A 14,364-nucleotide genomic window follows, 5' to 3' on the forward strand; every position below is an offset into this window, starting at 1 on the left:
CCATTGTCAACTTATTATCAAGAGCAAAATTGATAAGTGATACAAATAGTGTGTCCCAACTCTTTAGCAATGAGGAGAGTAGCAATAGTGTCTGCAACTCATCATCTAAAGACATTTTTAACTGTACACAACTAATTAGTCAAACCTTGAAAATCATTCAAATGTACTACCATGTTATTGCCATCGTGAAATTCTAACTTTACCAATTTTCTCATCAATGACGCTTTACTTAAGGCATTTTTCCTCTTATATACAGCCTCAAGTTTCATCCATAATTCATACGCATTAGTGTCATTGGCAATATGTTGGAACACAGTAACATCAACAAAATTGTCTTATGGTTCCTACTGCTTTACAATTTAAAATTTTCTATTTACTTTCATCTTGACCAGTGGGCATAGACTCATTTAAGATTGGTTAATACAAATCTTTCACATAAAGAATATCTTCCATCTTAGTTTTCCACACAACGTAATTGGTAGAGTCCAAATAAATCATACCGTGCATACTAGTTTTATCAGCCATTATAAAGACAACACAAGAATATCATCCATGAAAATATAAACCAAGCTCTTAATACCACTATGTTGAGAAAAGTGGCAATATAACACACACACTTGCTCCCTTTGTGTTGTTAGATGAGCAAAAATAACCAATCTAATCAAACAAACAATAATAATCCCACAATCAAGCACAATAAAGTAAAAATGAAGAAAGTAAAGCACACACGATATTTTACGTGAAAACCCAATGCAGGAAAAAGCCACAAGACCGTAAGTGGTATCAAACTCATTCCATTAATCACCAATAAAATTAATGGATACAACTAAAATCCTCTCTAGACAATACTAGAGGCAATAAGAACACCAAACAACCTAAAACATCACTCAAAAGTGGTAAAATAACAATTAGGATAAATTAGGGCAAAATACAAATTACCCACTTAAAATGCACAAATCGACAATCCAACCATTGAATATGTATGTTGGGTAGGCAGGAACACCGTGTTAAAATTTGACGAAAAAGGACCACAAATAGCCTTTGATCGCATCGACGAAAACTTCCCGCGCACGTTTCACTCACTGTATCTTACTTTTTCTTATGTTTTGCGTGTCATATGTAAAACCCAAAAATAATTGCCTTTTTTTGTTTATATACTTTTTCCCTTTTTTTATTTTAATTAATATATTATACTATAAGTAATATTAAAAGCCCATACTTAAAAATATCAATTGGGCTCTTCCTCCAAGTGGGAGGGAATAAAGCTAACAATATTTTATTCTTAATATATAAATTAAAACATAATTAAATGTAATTTTATTTAATTCATTTCGATATATATTTTATTAATATAAATATTTTATAATTTTTAATTAAACAATTTAAAATATTTATAATTGAAATAACAAACTGAAAAAACTAAATGAATAAATAACAGAAGAGTAAAAATTATCGATGGCAAGTGTGTCTATTGCCACCCAAACAAGCTCTCGAAATATAAGAGCCTCATTTCTGTTTTGGTCCTCTCCACTTCTCACAGTCGCAGAATCAGTTATTTTTTGGACATCACACAAATGCCGGGTCTTCGTGCGCCATTCGATTACTCCGATGAACCACCTCGTCATTCTTCTCTCAAAATTAATTCTAAGGTATGTTCTATTTCTTTTGTGTTTTGACTCTTTGATGATAGTCGATCGTTTCGATATTGTTGTAAATATATCTATTTTAATTCAATTGATGCTTTTCTTATTTACTTTATTGAAAACTTTGATTTATTAATACATTTTTGATTGTTTTAGTATGAATTGTTTGATTGTGAAAAAATTGTTGAACTGTAGTAATTTGTGTAATTTTGAGAATATTTGGTAGACTTTTAGTTGATGGATTGATTATTTATGCAGTTTAACCGAGAAATGAGTGGAATTTTAGGCCATATTTTCTTTGTATTAGAAAATGATAGGAGTTTAACTAAAGGAAGTGAACATCAGTTGAAATTACTAAGAATCAATTGCATGTTGTATGTCAAACTGCGGCTGTTACAAGATGAATGTTGTGTGTCAAACTACGGCACTTGTTCAAAACTAGAGTTTTAACTGAGCAGAACTTGAAAATATGAAACTAGAGACTTGCTTATTCTGCAATGGAAGAGTAGTATTCTTAGTTTTAAAAGCTTGCCTAGGCTCTGGCTATGGGTTTGATGCCTTGAACACCTTAGGGCGCCCCCTTTTGGTCTTAACCTCTGAAGAAGTCCATTTGATGTGGGCTCTGCACCTAAACCCTTAACACCTAGATGCACCTCACACCTATTAAAATTAAGGTAGTATTACATAATTAACCTCTTTTGTTGGATCGTTAAGTAGTATAAATATATTTATCTATTTATGTGCAGGAGCCTTTCAATGCAGAACCACATCGATCCGGCCTCATATCATCCTATGTGACTCCGGTGGATTTGTTTTACAAAAGAAACCATGGACCTATACCTGTTGTTGATGACATTGAAAGGTTTTCTATTTCTTTCTGTCAGATTGTTTGCTCTTTTCTGTGTTACATGGATTCTGATGCAGTTGTATTTGTTCTTGTAGATATCGTCTTTCTGTGGTGGGTTTAGTCAATATCCAAAGGGAGTTGTTCATGAGAGATATACAGTAAGAAGGGTTCTTTTAATTGTTCTATTTTATTATACTTCATATAATTTGTTATACACTTATACTCCCATAGTAGAAGTCACCTATGTGTTATATCTGACGGTTACTCTCGGCAATTAACCTGTCCCCCTTGCTTCCTGTTCTACAGTATGCTGTAATGTGCTCAAGCAATGATCTACTTTGTTTTTTCTGTTTTAGGAACCTGCCGAAGTACACAGTGACAGCGTCATTACAGGTTGGTTCTAGTTGGGACAGGTTAATTAGTCTAATGGTGTTTGATTGAGCAAGATGTTGTCATTTTCTTGCAGATAACCTTTGACAACCTTTAGTTCAAAAATAAACTGATGGGTATATTTGATGATCAGTGTGCAGGGAATCGCAGGACAGCAATGAGCAATAAAAGAAAAGTGAGAGGAGTTGGATGGGACATTTCTGCCATAGGAAATGGTTTGAACTTTTCTCATTATTTAGAAATGTACTCGTTCAGTTATTTTTGGGGTTAATTCAAGCCCTAAATTTCGCCAACTAAACCAAATATGCTTTGCCATGAGACTTCATATAACTTTTTTAATTAGAGAAAGATGCAAACAGGTGTGTGGTCATAATGTATAAGTAGGTTGTTGATGATTCTCGACATTGTGGAGTGTAGTATGGTGGATACAATTTCGGTAATATGCTTTGAGTGGGTTACGGTAGTTATTTGCTTATATAAGCTGATGCTTGAAGCATTGGTGTCTGCCCATCATTCTAATCTTTTCATTATCTTGTGACCTTGATTCAGCTGTGTGGGGTGGAGCTAAACTGGCAGATTTGCTTGAACTTGTTGGCGTTCCTAAGCTATCAAGTACTACACCAAGTGGGGGAAAACATGTTGAATTTGTTAGTGTTGACAGGTGCAAGGTAATGACTCTCTGTCTGTGTGGTTTATATTTCTTTCTTCCCTGCTTCATATTCTTCCTGAGTGCTTGTTTGCTTTCATACCAATTTGATGGTGTCACTGTCACCAAATCTTTTTGTTGTGGAGTAGGAGGAGAATGGAGGTCCTTATAAGGCATCGATTCCTTTAATCCAGGCAACTAATCCCGAAGCAGATGTATTACTTGCATATGAAATGAATGGAGAGGTATGTTCTACCGCATTGGTGATTCATCTGTTTAATCTTCTCTCCCTTTCTTTCTCTGTCCTTAAGCTATGTATTAAAAGTTTCTGCTGTATTTTCTTCTTAAGCGTCCCCACAAATTTTGAATCTTAATCAAGCTTTTCTGTGACTTGGCTAAATTAAGGGCAGAACTTATTTGACTTGTAATGAATTTTTTAACTGAATGCATATTCCATGTCTGCATGAAGAAGGGGTAATAATGTTATGTCATGGACTAGCTTGGCCATTAGATGAAATTGCTAAAGATTGAACAGAAAATGTAAAGAATGTAACAATTTGTATGTAAAATGTAAATGTATATAGAAAGATTGAATGTAAACAAAACGATTACAAAAGATAGAACACAAGCTTTCGAGAGGCTTGTTCTCTCCAAAAGAGTATTAAACTTCTCTTAAAATTATTACTTGAATGAATCCTAATTCCCTTCCCTTCCCCTCTATTTATACTAATTATCTCCACATTTTATTCTCCCACTTAACTAATTACTAAGTATTATTTATTGCTTAATTCCTATAATACCCCTTCCCAGCCATTCATGACATGTTACTGTTCTTAAAACCAGTCTATGCATTGATACACCTTAGTTATAAAAAGCTCGCCTAGCTACACCTAAGGCTCACACTTTGGATGGGCAATAGGTCAAGCCCCTTCATAAGACTTGGCGAGGTGAATCCATAAGGCGAGTGTCTCACGGCGCTTTATAGTGGCTAAGGCAAACGCCTCAAAATGCCTTTTACCGCCTTTGGTCTTAGTCTCAGAAGGAGTCCATTTCACGCACCAAGTATATTTCTTCTTCTCTTTATTTCCCTTTTGTTTTTCTTTATTTCTCTTCTTCTGGGTTTTTTAGAGTTTTTAATTTAAAGATTTCCCTGAGTTTTGATGCGCCTCACTCCCAAAGGTAGTACCTAGAGGCTAGAGCCTAGGATTTAATGACCTAAAATGACTTGGATGACGAGGGAAAATTAAGGATACTGTGGAATTGGATTTACACGACCTTATGTCGTTAGAACGAAAGGAAAAGGATGAATGTTACAAATGACATAACACATTGATTTGTTTTGGTTCATTGTGCCTACTCCATTTCATGGGATTAAAGCTTTGGCATTGTTGTTGTTCTTGTGTATGTATATAAATTTTTTACATTGTGTATTTTATTAAGGGTAAACTGTTGCTGCTAATATTGCCTCTTCTGTAGTAAGCTTTAAGTGATAGAGGCATTCCTATGGTGAATAAGGAACGACTGAACAACTGAGAATGTGAACATGATTCCTTTTTCCTTTCGTTGTCTCTATAGTTCTTTTTAAGCTCTTGTTGTTTCTACAGTCATCATGCATTGTCCATTGCTGATTTTTTTGAATGATTACCATAAGTATAGATCATTCTGGGGGAAAGAGGTGAAGGGGAGGAAATAGAGTGAGCATTGAGCTGCTTTCTGTTTTTATAGCAATAGTTACCCTGGACATTGATTTCTTATTTATATTTCTCTATAACCGTGTTCATTTATGATTGGAAATGAATTCATAACAAGCTTTAATATTTCCCGCATCACTCTAACGTGATTTCTCTGTTTGTGCTATGACATCAGCCACTTAACAGGGATCATGGTTATCCATTACGTGTAGTCGTCCCAGGTGTTATTGGTGCACGTTCAGTCAAATGGTTGGATTCCATTAATGTGATTGCTGAAGAATGTCAGGTCATCCGATGCTTGGTATTTATAGAATTCTGTACATCTCATTAGTGAGCTTTGTCACCTGTTTCTTGCTGCAAATAGCAGGGCTTCTTCATGCAAAAGGATTACAAAATGTTCCCTCCTTCAGTTAATTGGGAAAATATAAACTGGTCAACAAGGAGGCCTCAAATGGATTTTCCTGTTCAGGTATGCGGATACGGATTTATATCATTCTTTCAATGCTATTAAAATTGTAATTGGATAATAGCTAAATTGTACAGCAGTAACATTGGACCAAGTTCAGATTAGTTTCTCTGAACTTTGTTATATGAATTGATCAACTAAAGTTTGTAAAGTGTTGATATATTTGTTAAACAGAGCGCCATATGTTCATTAGAAGACTCCAATGTTCTGAAGGATGGCAAGGTAATTCTTCTCCTTCTTGAAGGGCTTAAATCTAGGCAAGAATGGGCATAAATTAACTACCTATACTTTATTCAAAGTACTATGTGATCTGAAGATTTGGCACTCGTCACCCCCCACCCCGTTTTAACATTATTTTAAAAAAATAAAATGGTCTTTGTTATACTGCCCCGCAAACTATTTTAGTACTTCCAGAAAGTATACAACACCATGTAGAAATTAGATTTTTTTCTTTTGCATAATTTGGTGAATGGATTTTCCTGGAATAGTCCATGACTGGTGAAGGTCTCATTAAATTGTGCACGTTTTGTCAGCCTGGGGTGCTAGATCTTCAGTTCATATTATACTTTCATAGCAATTCCTCTTCCATATGTCTCCAATCCATTGTTCATTGATCAACTCCCCCTTATTCCCGACCTTGGTATGCCATCTAAAACTATTGATTTTTCTGAGTTCAGGTCACAGTCAAGGGATATGCTGTATCTGGTGGAGGGCGTGGGATTGAAAGAGTTGATGTATCGATAGATGGAGGCAAAACATGGATTGAAGCCTCCAGATATCAGAAATCAGGTGTTCCATATGTTGCAGATAGTGCTCATAGTGACAAGTGGGCATGGGTGTTTTTTGAGGCCAATTTCGAAGTGCAGCATAGTGCTGAGATTGTTGCTAAAGCGGTTAGAAAATTATTGTTGAAACTTCTGGGATTTTCCTGCCATATGCTTTTGCTTCTTGGTCTTTTTAAAAAACTTTTGTTGAAACCGATAGCAGGTTCATGGACTTTTTAAAGTGCTCCTCGAATAAACTTGATGCAGTCTAGATAACTGGCTTATCTGATGAAATATCGTACTTTGTTGTCTCCTGATTTGCATAAATTTCCTATGCTTTTGTGCGAAAACTATACTGCTGAGTAATAATCTACAACAATATCTGCTACCCAATGCCTTTTAAGTGGCTCCCACATAAAAATGATTTAGGGGTCTGATGTAAGCAACCTTATCATTGTAATTATCAACAGGTTGTTTCCAGCTCTGTCAGTTTCACATAGATAAGTGCACTACTGCATTGTGCACACTACTATAAACTAAATAGTCCATATGATTAAGCATGACTAAACTCTGATTCTCTAAATCGTTCTTTCCAGTGGTGGTTCTTCAAGATTGCAGTTTTCTTTTGTGGCAGGTGGATATTGCCGGAAACGTGCAGCCAGAAAATGTAGATAGTATCTGGAATCTAAGAGGAATTCTGAACACCTCATGGCACAAGGTCAATGTTAGAGTTGGTCACTCAAGTATGTAATGTCTCAGATTCTCCCATCATTATGTCTAGGTTGCCAAAATTGTGCGCGACAGAGTTGTAACTCTCGGGTCTTGACTCAACTAAATCATCCATCCGCAAATAACATGTTACGCTACTATGAAGAGTTCTGTATGCATACTGTATGTAATCGTTTGTGGTTTACTTTTTGGTGCTGGAATATAGCTGATGGAGCACGTATGTAATAAACCACCGTGTTCTCGGTTTTTAGCACAAGGCAAGTTTGAAGTCTTGGATGCTGCCGAGTTTTTCTTGAAAGTCCTATTCTTGTGATGTTTCTTTTGTTTAATTACTGTTTTCTGAAGTTTGATTGAAGATGTATTTATAGGATGGAAGTGATGAATCTCTATTAATTGATGCATAGGTCGGATTGTCCTGAAATTTGTCATTTCTCGTACCTTTTGTCGTCATTGCTTTTTATGTAGGGGAAGTTAGGCTCAAGGTCAGGATTATTTCATTAAAAACTCTAGTAATATCAAATTGGGTAACATACTACACAGAATAATGACAATAAAGTTAGTTTAATGCATGTAGTGATAATGTTTCGCCCACCATACTAGTATGTATCTAAGATTCGACACTTTTATTCTTGAATCCTCATGACAGTGATCTGCAATAGGCCGTACCGAAGGATGATAATTCAAAGATCACAAATTGTTGTATAAAACGACGTCATCAAGAGACGCACCTCAAACATAGGTTAAAAGCCCATCTAATACATATTATGAGAATATGAGCTCTTTGAGGTCGTTTCACTAAGAAAAGGTCTCTCACAAGAGTAACTCTTCAAAGTCAACATCATCTCAAAGAGTCAAAAAGAGAAAAACTTAAGTTTTAGAACAATATCAAGTTAAGGGTAATAGGTGTGCTCTTGAAGTGCCCAGTTCCGCCTACATTTTAGCTGTCTTACATTGGAGAACAAGAGAGCACATCACTTTATAAACTTGAAGAATTACTTATACTATTACTGATTGATTTTAGTAGTAAGCCTCCTTTGAATTTATAACTTGTAAGTAGTTAACCCTCTCTTCTTTCTTTGGTTTGCTCAGGGTCATTTCTTTGATTCTATCATTTTCCTCACAATATAATTTTCTTTTGTACCTCATAAGTAAAGGATAGGATAAGGATAAGGATAAGGGGTTAATGAAAATCAAATTTAGATTTTGCCTGAAAAATATGGTACTTGCCGTCATTAAAGTAAGACTTTATTATCCTCTAAAGTAAAAAGATTTAAACAAATAACAATGTTAAAACTTTTACTGCAATAATAATATATAGGGATGATAATTTAGAAATTTAATATATAATATACCGGTAATTATTATGTTATTTGTGAAAAATATACTTTTAAAAGAAAAATGATTAAAAAAATTAAAATAAAAAATTGAAGTATAATTTTAACAATTACTAGTTTACTTAAGAGTAGTGAAATTTTAGTGGTTAATTTTCAAGCTAACAAATATATTTACAAATTCATTGGCTTACTAACCTCTTTAATGTCATCTTGAGGTCTCGTAAGATGTCAGAAGAATGGAGGGTTAGCACACTTATCCCACTGTTTAAAAATAAAGGTGATGCACAAATATGCAGGAACTCTAGAGGGATCAAACTTCTAAGCCATACTATGAAATTGTGGGAAAGAGTGATCGAGAAAAGAATTAGATGAGAGATGGTAATTAGAGAGAATCAATTCGGATTCATGCCGGAAAGATCAACCTCCGAGACAATCCATCTTTGGAGGTGACTAATGGAAAAGTATAGGGAGCAAAAGAAGGATTTGCATCTGATGTTCATTGACTTGAAGAAAGCGTACGATAGCATACCACGAAGCATCGTTTGGGATAGCCTCAAAAAATAGAGATATTTCACGAAGGTACATTGAGTTAATACAGGACATGTATGACAAAGTGGGACTAACATACATACACCGGTGGGTATGACAGAGTTTTTCCCAATTAAAGTGGGACTACATTAGGGATCAGCACTAAGTCCTTTGATTTTTACGGTCATTATGAAGGAAATCTCTAAATCCATCTGGGAAACCGTACCATGGTGCATGCTTTTCACCGACGATATAGTTTTGGTCGCAGAAACCAAGGAAGAGGCTAATAGTAAATTGGAAGAGTGGAGGGAAGCTTTGGAGGGTAAGGGGTTGTACATAAGCCGTACGAAGACAGAATACTTGCGATGCAATTTCAGTGAGACATAATCGATAGGGGAACCAGAGGTGACCATAGGGGGAGAAGTTATTGCATGTACGTCCAAGTTCAAATATTTGGGATCGACGATTCAGAGTAATGGGGAGATGAATAGAGACGTTAGTAATCGTATACAAGCGGGTTGGCTTAAGTGTCAAGCAGCAACCGGGGTGCTTTGTGATAAAAAGTTACCGAGGAGATTAAAACGTAAATTTTACCGCGTTGCGATTAGGCCGGCGTTGTTATATGGGACAGAATGTTGGCCCGTAAAGAAGGTTTTCGAACAGAGGATGGATGTAACAGAAATGCATATACTAAGGTGGATGTGTGGTAATACTATGATGAATAGGATAAGAAACCAGAAGTTTAAGGAGAAGTTAAGGGTTGCACTTCTCTCCGCAAAGACACGGGAGAATAGGTTGAGATGGTTTGGGCATGTGTAGAGAAAGACACATGACACCCCAGTAAGAAGGATCGAATACATCATAGTGGAGAGCAAGAGAAGTCGAAGAAGACCTAGGAGAACGTGGGAGGAATAGATTAAAAGTGACATGCATGAACTTCACCTTTCCAAGGACCTGACCAGGGATAGGGGCAGTTGGCGGCGCCTTATCCACGTCTTAAATTACTAAACTCGTCCCTTTTACCCATCGTTTGTTATTGTTTATTGCCTTAATTATTGCTTTTTACATCCTTCATTACTTTTATCTTTATTTTTAGTTATTTGTACGTATTCTATTTATTCAATTTGTAAATTGCAGGTTTCTCTCTTTGAAGACCTTTTTCGAGCCGAGGGACTCTTTGACCGTTTTCTCCTCTATGGGTATGAGCTGCCGTCGTTCTTCCCTTCCCAGACCCTAATTATAATTTTCTACGAGCGAGATACATTGGGTATGATGATGATTTGTATTGTAATTAATTAGTAAGAAACTTTCAATATTCAAGTCTGTGTGATTGGCTTTGAATTTTATTGGAAAAGAAAGCAAAATCCCAAATTTACCAAAATGACTAATCTGAATTTTGGTGGAAAACAAAATGGCGTCGCCCGGACTCGAACCGGAGACCTTCAGTGTGTTAGACTGACGTGATAACCAACTACACCACGACACCTTCTATGATTCCAAATATTGATGTATATAATACATAATATAATAAGCTGTAACGCAAATCTAACGCTTAATTTGACTCTTGAAATTAGCACAAAATTAAGGTTTTACCCAAACTAAGAAAAGCAAAAGGACAAGCACATGAATAAAACTTGATGCTAAAGGGTCATGCTCTAATCGAGAAAGTAAGTACCAATTGCTTTACTTACTATAGCAACTTAGTAAGGTACTTACACGTTTACAGAAATTAAACAGATAAATGATGTATTTAATGTGTAATCTCTCTATTAATAAAAAATTGTCATTTTAGCAAAAAGTAAGACACCAATTTGACTTGGGCTATTAAAGAAAGAGGAAGAAAGCTACTAAAAAGTACTCCCTCCGTTCCTTTTTGATCTTCCACATTACTATAACGGGTAGTTTCAAAAGTTCTTCCACTTTAGAATACTTTCTATTTTTAGAAAGTTTTTATCTCACTTTTACCCCTTAAAATCCCCCTTTTCTTTTAATGTACCCTTTTTTTTTTATAATTATTTTCTCTCTCATACTTCCAATATAATCATTACTTCACACTACTATTTAATTAAAATAATACCCACTACAACCTCATACTTCCAATACAATCATTACTTCCCACTATTATATAGTTAAAATAATACCCACTACCACCAAAGATTCTCTTTTTCTTAATCTTTGTGAAATACCCAAATAGGAAGAACAAATAGGAACGGAGGGAGTAGTAGAAAGTCGGAGTAATCCCAATTGTCAAAATAAAGAGTGAATAAATCTATTTATTACAATAACGAATCTAGAATTTATATTAACTAAGGTCAAAAAGTTAAAACTAAAGTCAATCCTAAAGTCATATAGCGTAAATCAAATCTACTATACAATAAATTCAATGTATTTTTAATTTTATTAAAAAAAACTTACAGTTCAATAAAATTAAATTCATAATCTTACAAAATCTATGAATTAAATGTCTCTTTTTCGAAAATAATCATCGACAATGTTTTATCTTGAGATTTATATTAAGCTATTTCGTTTTTATTTTTAATTTTAAACTGTAATTCTAAAAAAATATTTTTAATATATTTTGAAAATTTAAATATTTATTGAAAAATTTTTAAAATTCAAGTTGGGTTAGATGATCCGTAGGCATCAATCTCCCTATGCCCCTAGTTTATCACATTAAATTTTCTTTTTTCTATCGAAATTTCAATATAAATACAATCATCGGTAATCACTTATGAGATATACGTGAATTGTTGCTATTGTTCTCTCAAGTATTCATTTAAATATTTATTTATAAAATATTTCAAGTAATAAATACGTTCTAATTATGTCCCCAAGATAAAGTCCACTATGTATTTAGTTTTGATAATATTTTTAATATAATCTTTATTGTCTTAGCTATCGAAGATGGTTCCCAGCCTTTGCAATGATCTTGAAATAGAAGAGCATGTCCGCATGTAGCAATTACAAGCCTTGTCGGTTAGGGGTAAATCTTCTTAAGGGTAAAAAGGGAATAAATTCCTTGAAACTTTTTCGATCATTTTATAAAACTAAAATATTATTTATAATTTACAATAATAAAAATGTGGTTTAATTGTTAAGAAAATAATTTTTGAACATAAGATTTGACCCTGTTAAATTAGGCTGGACTTATTGTGAATGTCAGCATATTAACGGGGGACACAAGTGCACACACTTCATAAGCCAAAGAGATATATACCATCCCAAAACCATATGGCAATGGGAAGAAGGTCTCTAATAACTTATAAAGTGTGTACACCATTTTCAATTTATCGATGTGGGATAATTCATCCCAACAGACCCTTTTAATATACGACCCAAGATCTGCTACTATTACCGGTAAACGAATAGTTTTAATCTCTAAACTAGCTCTTAATCCTTCTCATTGAATAATCAATCCCATATTTGAGAGCTCTGGTTGGTTAGCATGCCTTTAGAATATTTAACACAAAGAAATGGTGCAAAATCTAGATAGATGTACATAATGTAGAAAGCTAATTATAAACTAAATTAGTACATCACAAAAAGTTGCAAAGCTAATCAAAACATGGCTAAAGCCACTTAAACGTCACTACAAAGTGGGATTTCTGATTTATTACGTATGTGCTTACCTCTATAGATTTATAATTAATTAATTACAAATTAATTGACAAGTGTTCAGATTATTTGTCCCGCATTGATAAATTAAAAATTGTATATTTTATAAGTTATTGGAGTCTTTTTTTATTGCCATATGATGTTTAGATGATATTTCCTTGACTTATGTATGCTGACATTGACGATGAATTCATCTTAATTTAACGTGTTGGGACGATTTTTTCTCACATCAATAAATTAAAAATAATATGTATACTTTATAAGTCATTAAAACCCTTTTACTTTTATGATTTTGAGATGTAACAATAAAATAAAAATTGATTCTAAATCAACCCTAAGTTTTTAAATAATTCTGACTGTTGTCTGATTTACTTAACTTTTGTGTTTACGCTCTTATCTATCTAATTTTCTTAAAATAGTCTGTCCCTGATTGTTTTCTTTCATTATAAAGTGTGGTTACAGCTCTTTCTTTTCCCTCTTTTGTCACACTGCTTTTTGTTTTATTTTTTGAAAAAATTGTATTGGATGAGTTTTTTTATAGGTGGGACCAGAAAAGTGCTTAGTTGAATCTCTTTCTGATTTTTGAGTTTGTGTTTGTGTTTGTGTTTGTGTTTGTGTTTGTGTTTGGTTTATAATTGGTTTTTGTTTTCTCATTAGCTATTTTATCATTAAAAATCTATTTTTATTATCGGGTTAAAGTTGGATCGATTATACATGAATAACACGATTAAGTAAATGTTAGGTTAGATCTGTTTTGAACACCTAAGCTAGTGATATTTGAAATAATCTTAATGGCCCTGTTATAGAACTGATTTAGATTTTTAATAGGTTAAACACGACATATTTAGAGTTCATAAATTCTTATGAGAGACGGTCTATTTAAGAGACCATTTCTAATTGGATCAGCTCATTATATATTTTTTAAAATATTATAAGTAGGCATTAAGAATGATATAAGTAGACATTTAAGATATTAAAAGTAGGCATTAAAGATGCAGTAAGTAAGCATTAAGGATAATATAAGTAGGCATTAAGAATACAAGACATTAATCTTTGATAGGTTCGACTTGAGATACGTCTTTCAAGTGACTAGTTGTTTAGAGTTTTAATAGTTTAAACACGATTAGGGTAGAGCATTAGTGGTTTGAACACGACTTTTTGAAATAAAATTGGCAGCCCATGATTTTAATCGTGAGAGATCCTTGAAATAGATTATAATAATTAGAAAAATTAAAATTAGAAGAGCTATAAAAAATTTCCTAAAGATGTTCAACATTATTTACGATTTTTTAAAAAACATAAGTATAAAACAGAATAGATTGAGAAAAGAGAACATAAAATTTAATTTCAAAACCTTATCGAAAAAATATACTTATTTTAGTTAAAACAAAACCCAAATCCCTAAAACACATGCTTTTCAATAAGAATGTCAAAATAAAGAGGCTGCATGTGTATATTAACTTATACTTCTAAAAACAAGTAACAAACTAGAATCTGAATAGCACTAAAGAATAAGTTAATTAGCTTAATTACAAAAAACACAAAGCTAACACATTCTAGGTGCACAAATTTTTATGAGAGACCATATCTAATTGAATCAGCCCATAAAAAAATATACAGTAAAAGTATACATTACATTTTATTGGATTGCGATGAGAGACGGTCTCTTAGAAAAAACAACCTTATTAATTGGTCAAATAATAATGTCGTT

At 33.6% G+C, this 14,364-nt stretch overlaps 2 protein-coding genes and 1 non-coding gene across 3 annotated transcripts; 2 read left to right on the forward strand and 1 right to left on the reverse strand.

The window, feature by feature from the left end:
- Window positions 1-1,442: 1,442 nt before the first annotated feature.
- LOC130824068 (sulfite oxidase) lies at window positions 1,443-7,597 on the forward strand. Its single transcript, XM_057688950.1, has 12 exons — window positions 1,443-1,649; window positions 2,390-2,505; window positions 2,586-2,648; window positions 2,847-2,883; window positions 3,014-3,095; window positions 3,430-3,548; window positions 3,676-3,771; window positions 5,393-5,503; window positions 5,585-5,686; window positions 5,858-5,905; window positions 6,361-6,576; window positions 7,082-7,597. The coding sequence occupies exons 1-12, from the start codon at window positions 1,575-1,577 to the stop codon at window positions 7,196-7,198; spliced, it is 1,182 nt and encodes a 393-aa protein (XP_057544933.1). The 5' UTR covers window positions 1,443-1,574; the 3' UTR covers window positions 7,199-7,597.
- A 1,630-nt stretch (window positions 7,598-9,227) lies between these two features.
- Window positions 9,228-9,857, forward strand: LOC130823222 (uncharacterized). The gene is made up of 2 exons (XM_057687850.1): window positions 9,228-9,360; window positions 9,433-9,857. Exons 1-2 carry the CDS (start codon window positions 9,228-9,230, stop codon window positions 9,855-9,857), a joined length of 558 nt encoding a protein of 185 aa, XP_057543833.1.
- Window positions 9,858-10,450: 593 nt separating this feature from the next.
- TRNAV-AAC (transfer RNA valine (anticodon AAC)) lies at window positions 10,451-10,524 on the reverse strand. The gene has a single exon. It is a non-coding gene; the product is annotated as a tRNA-Val (tRNA).
- Window positions 10,525-14,364: the final 3,840 nt, after the last annotated feature.

Source organism: Amaranthus tricolor, chromosome 9 (assembly GCF_026212465.1).
Source record: "Amaranthus tricolor cultivar Red isolate AtriRed21 chromosome 9, ASM2621246v1, whole genome shotgun sequence".
Taxonomy (NCBI): domain Eukaryota; kingdom Viridiplantae; phylum Streptophyta; class Magnoliopsida; order Caryophyllales; family Amaranthaceae; genus Amaranthus; species Amaranthus tricolor.

Excerpts from the sequence above, each read along its gene's own strand:
- LOC130823222 (XM_057687850.1), top strand. The coding sequence starts at position 9,228 with ATGAAGGAAATCTCTAAATCCATCTGGGAAACCGTACCATGGTGCATG. Across the intron at positions 9,361-9,432 it reads GTGGAGGGAAGCTTTGGAGG|GGGAACCAGAGGTGACCATA; the intron begins GTAAGGGGTTGT and ends CATAATCGATAG.
- LOC130824068 (XM_057688950.1), top strand. The coding sequence starts at position 1,575 with ATGCCGGGTCTTCGTGCGCCATTCGATTACTCCGATGAACCACCTCGT. Across the intron at positions 1,650-2,389 it reads CTCTCAAAATTAATTCTAAG|GAGCCTTTCAATGCAGAACC; the intron begins GTATGTTCTATT and ends ATTTATGTGCAG. Across the intron at positions 6,577-7,081 it reads CTGAGATTGTTGCTAAAGCG|GTGGATATTGCCGGAAACGT; the intron begins GTTAGAAAATTA and ends CTTTTGTGGCAG.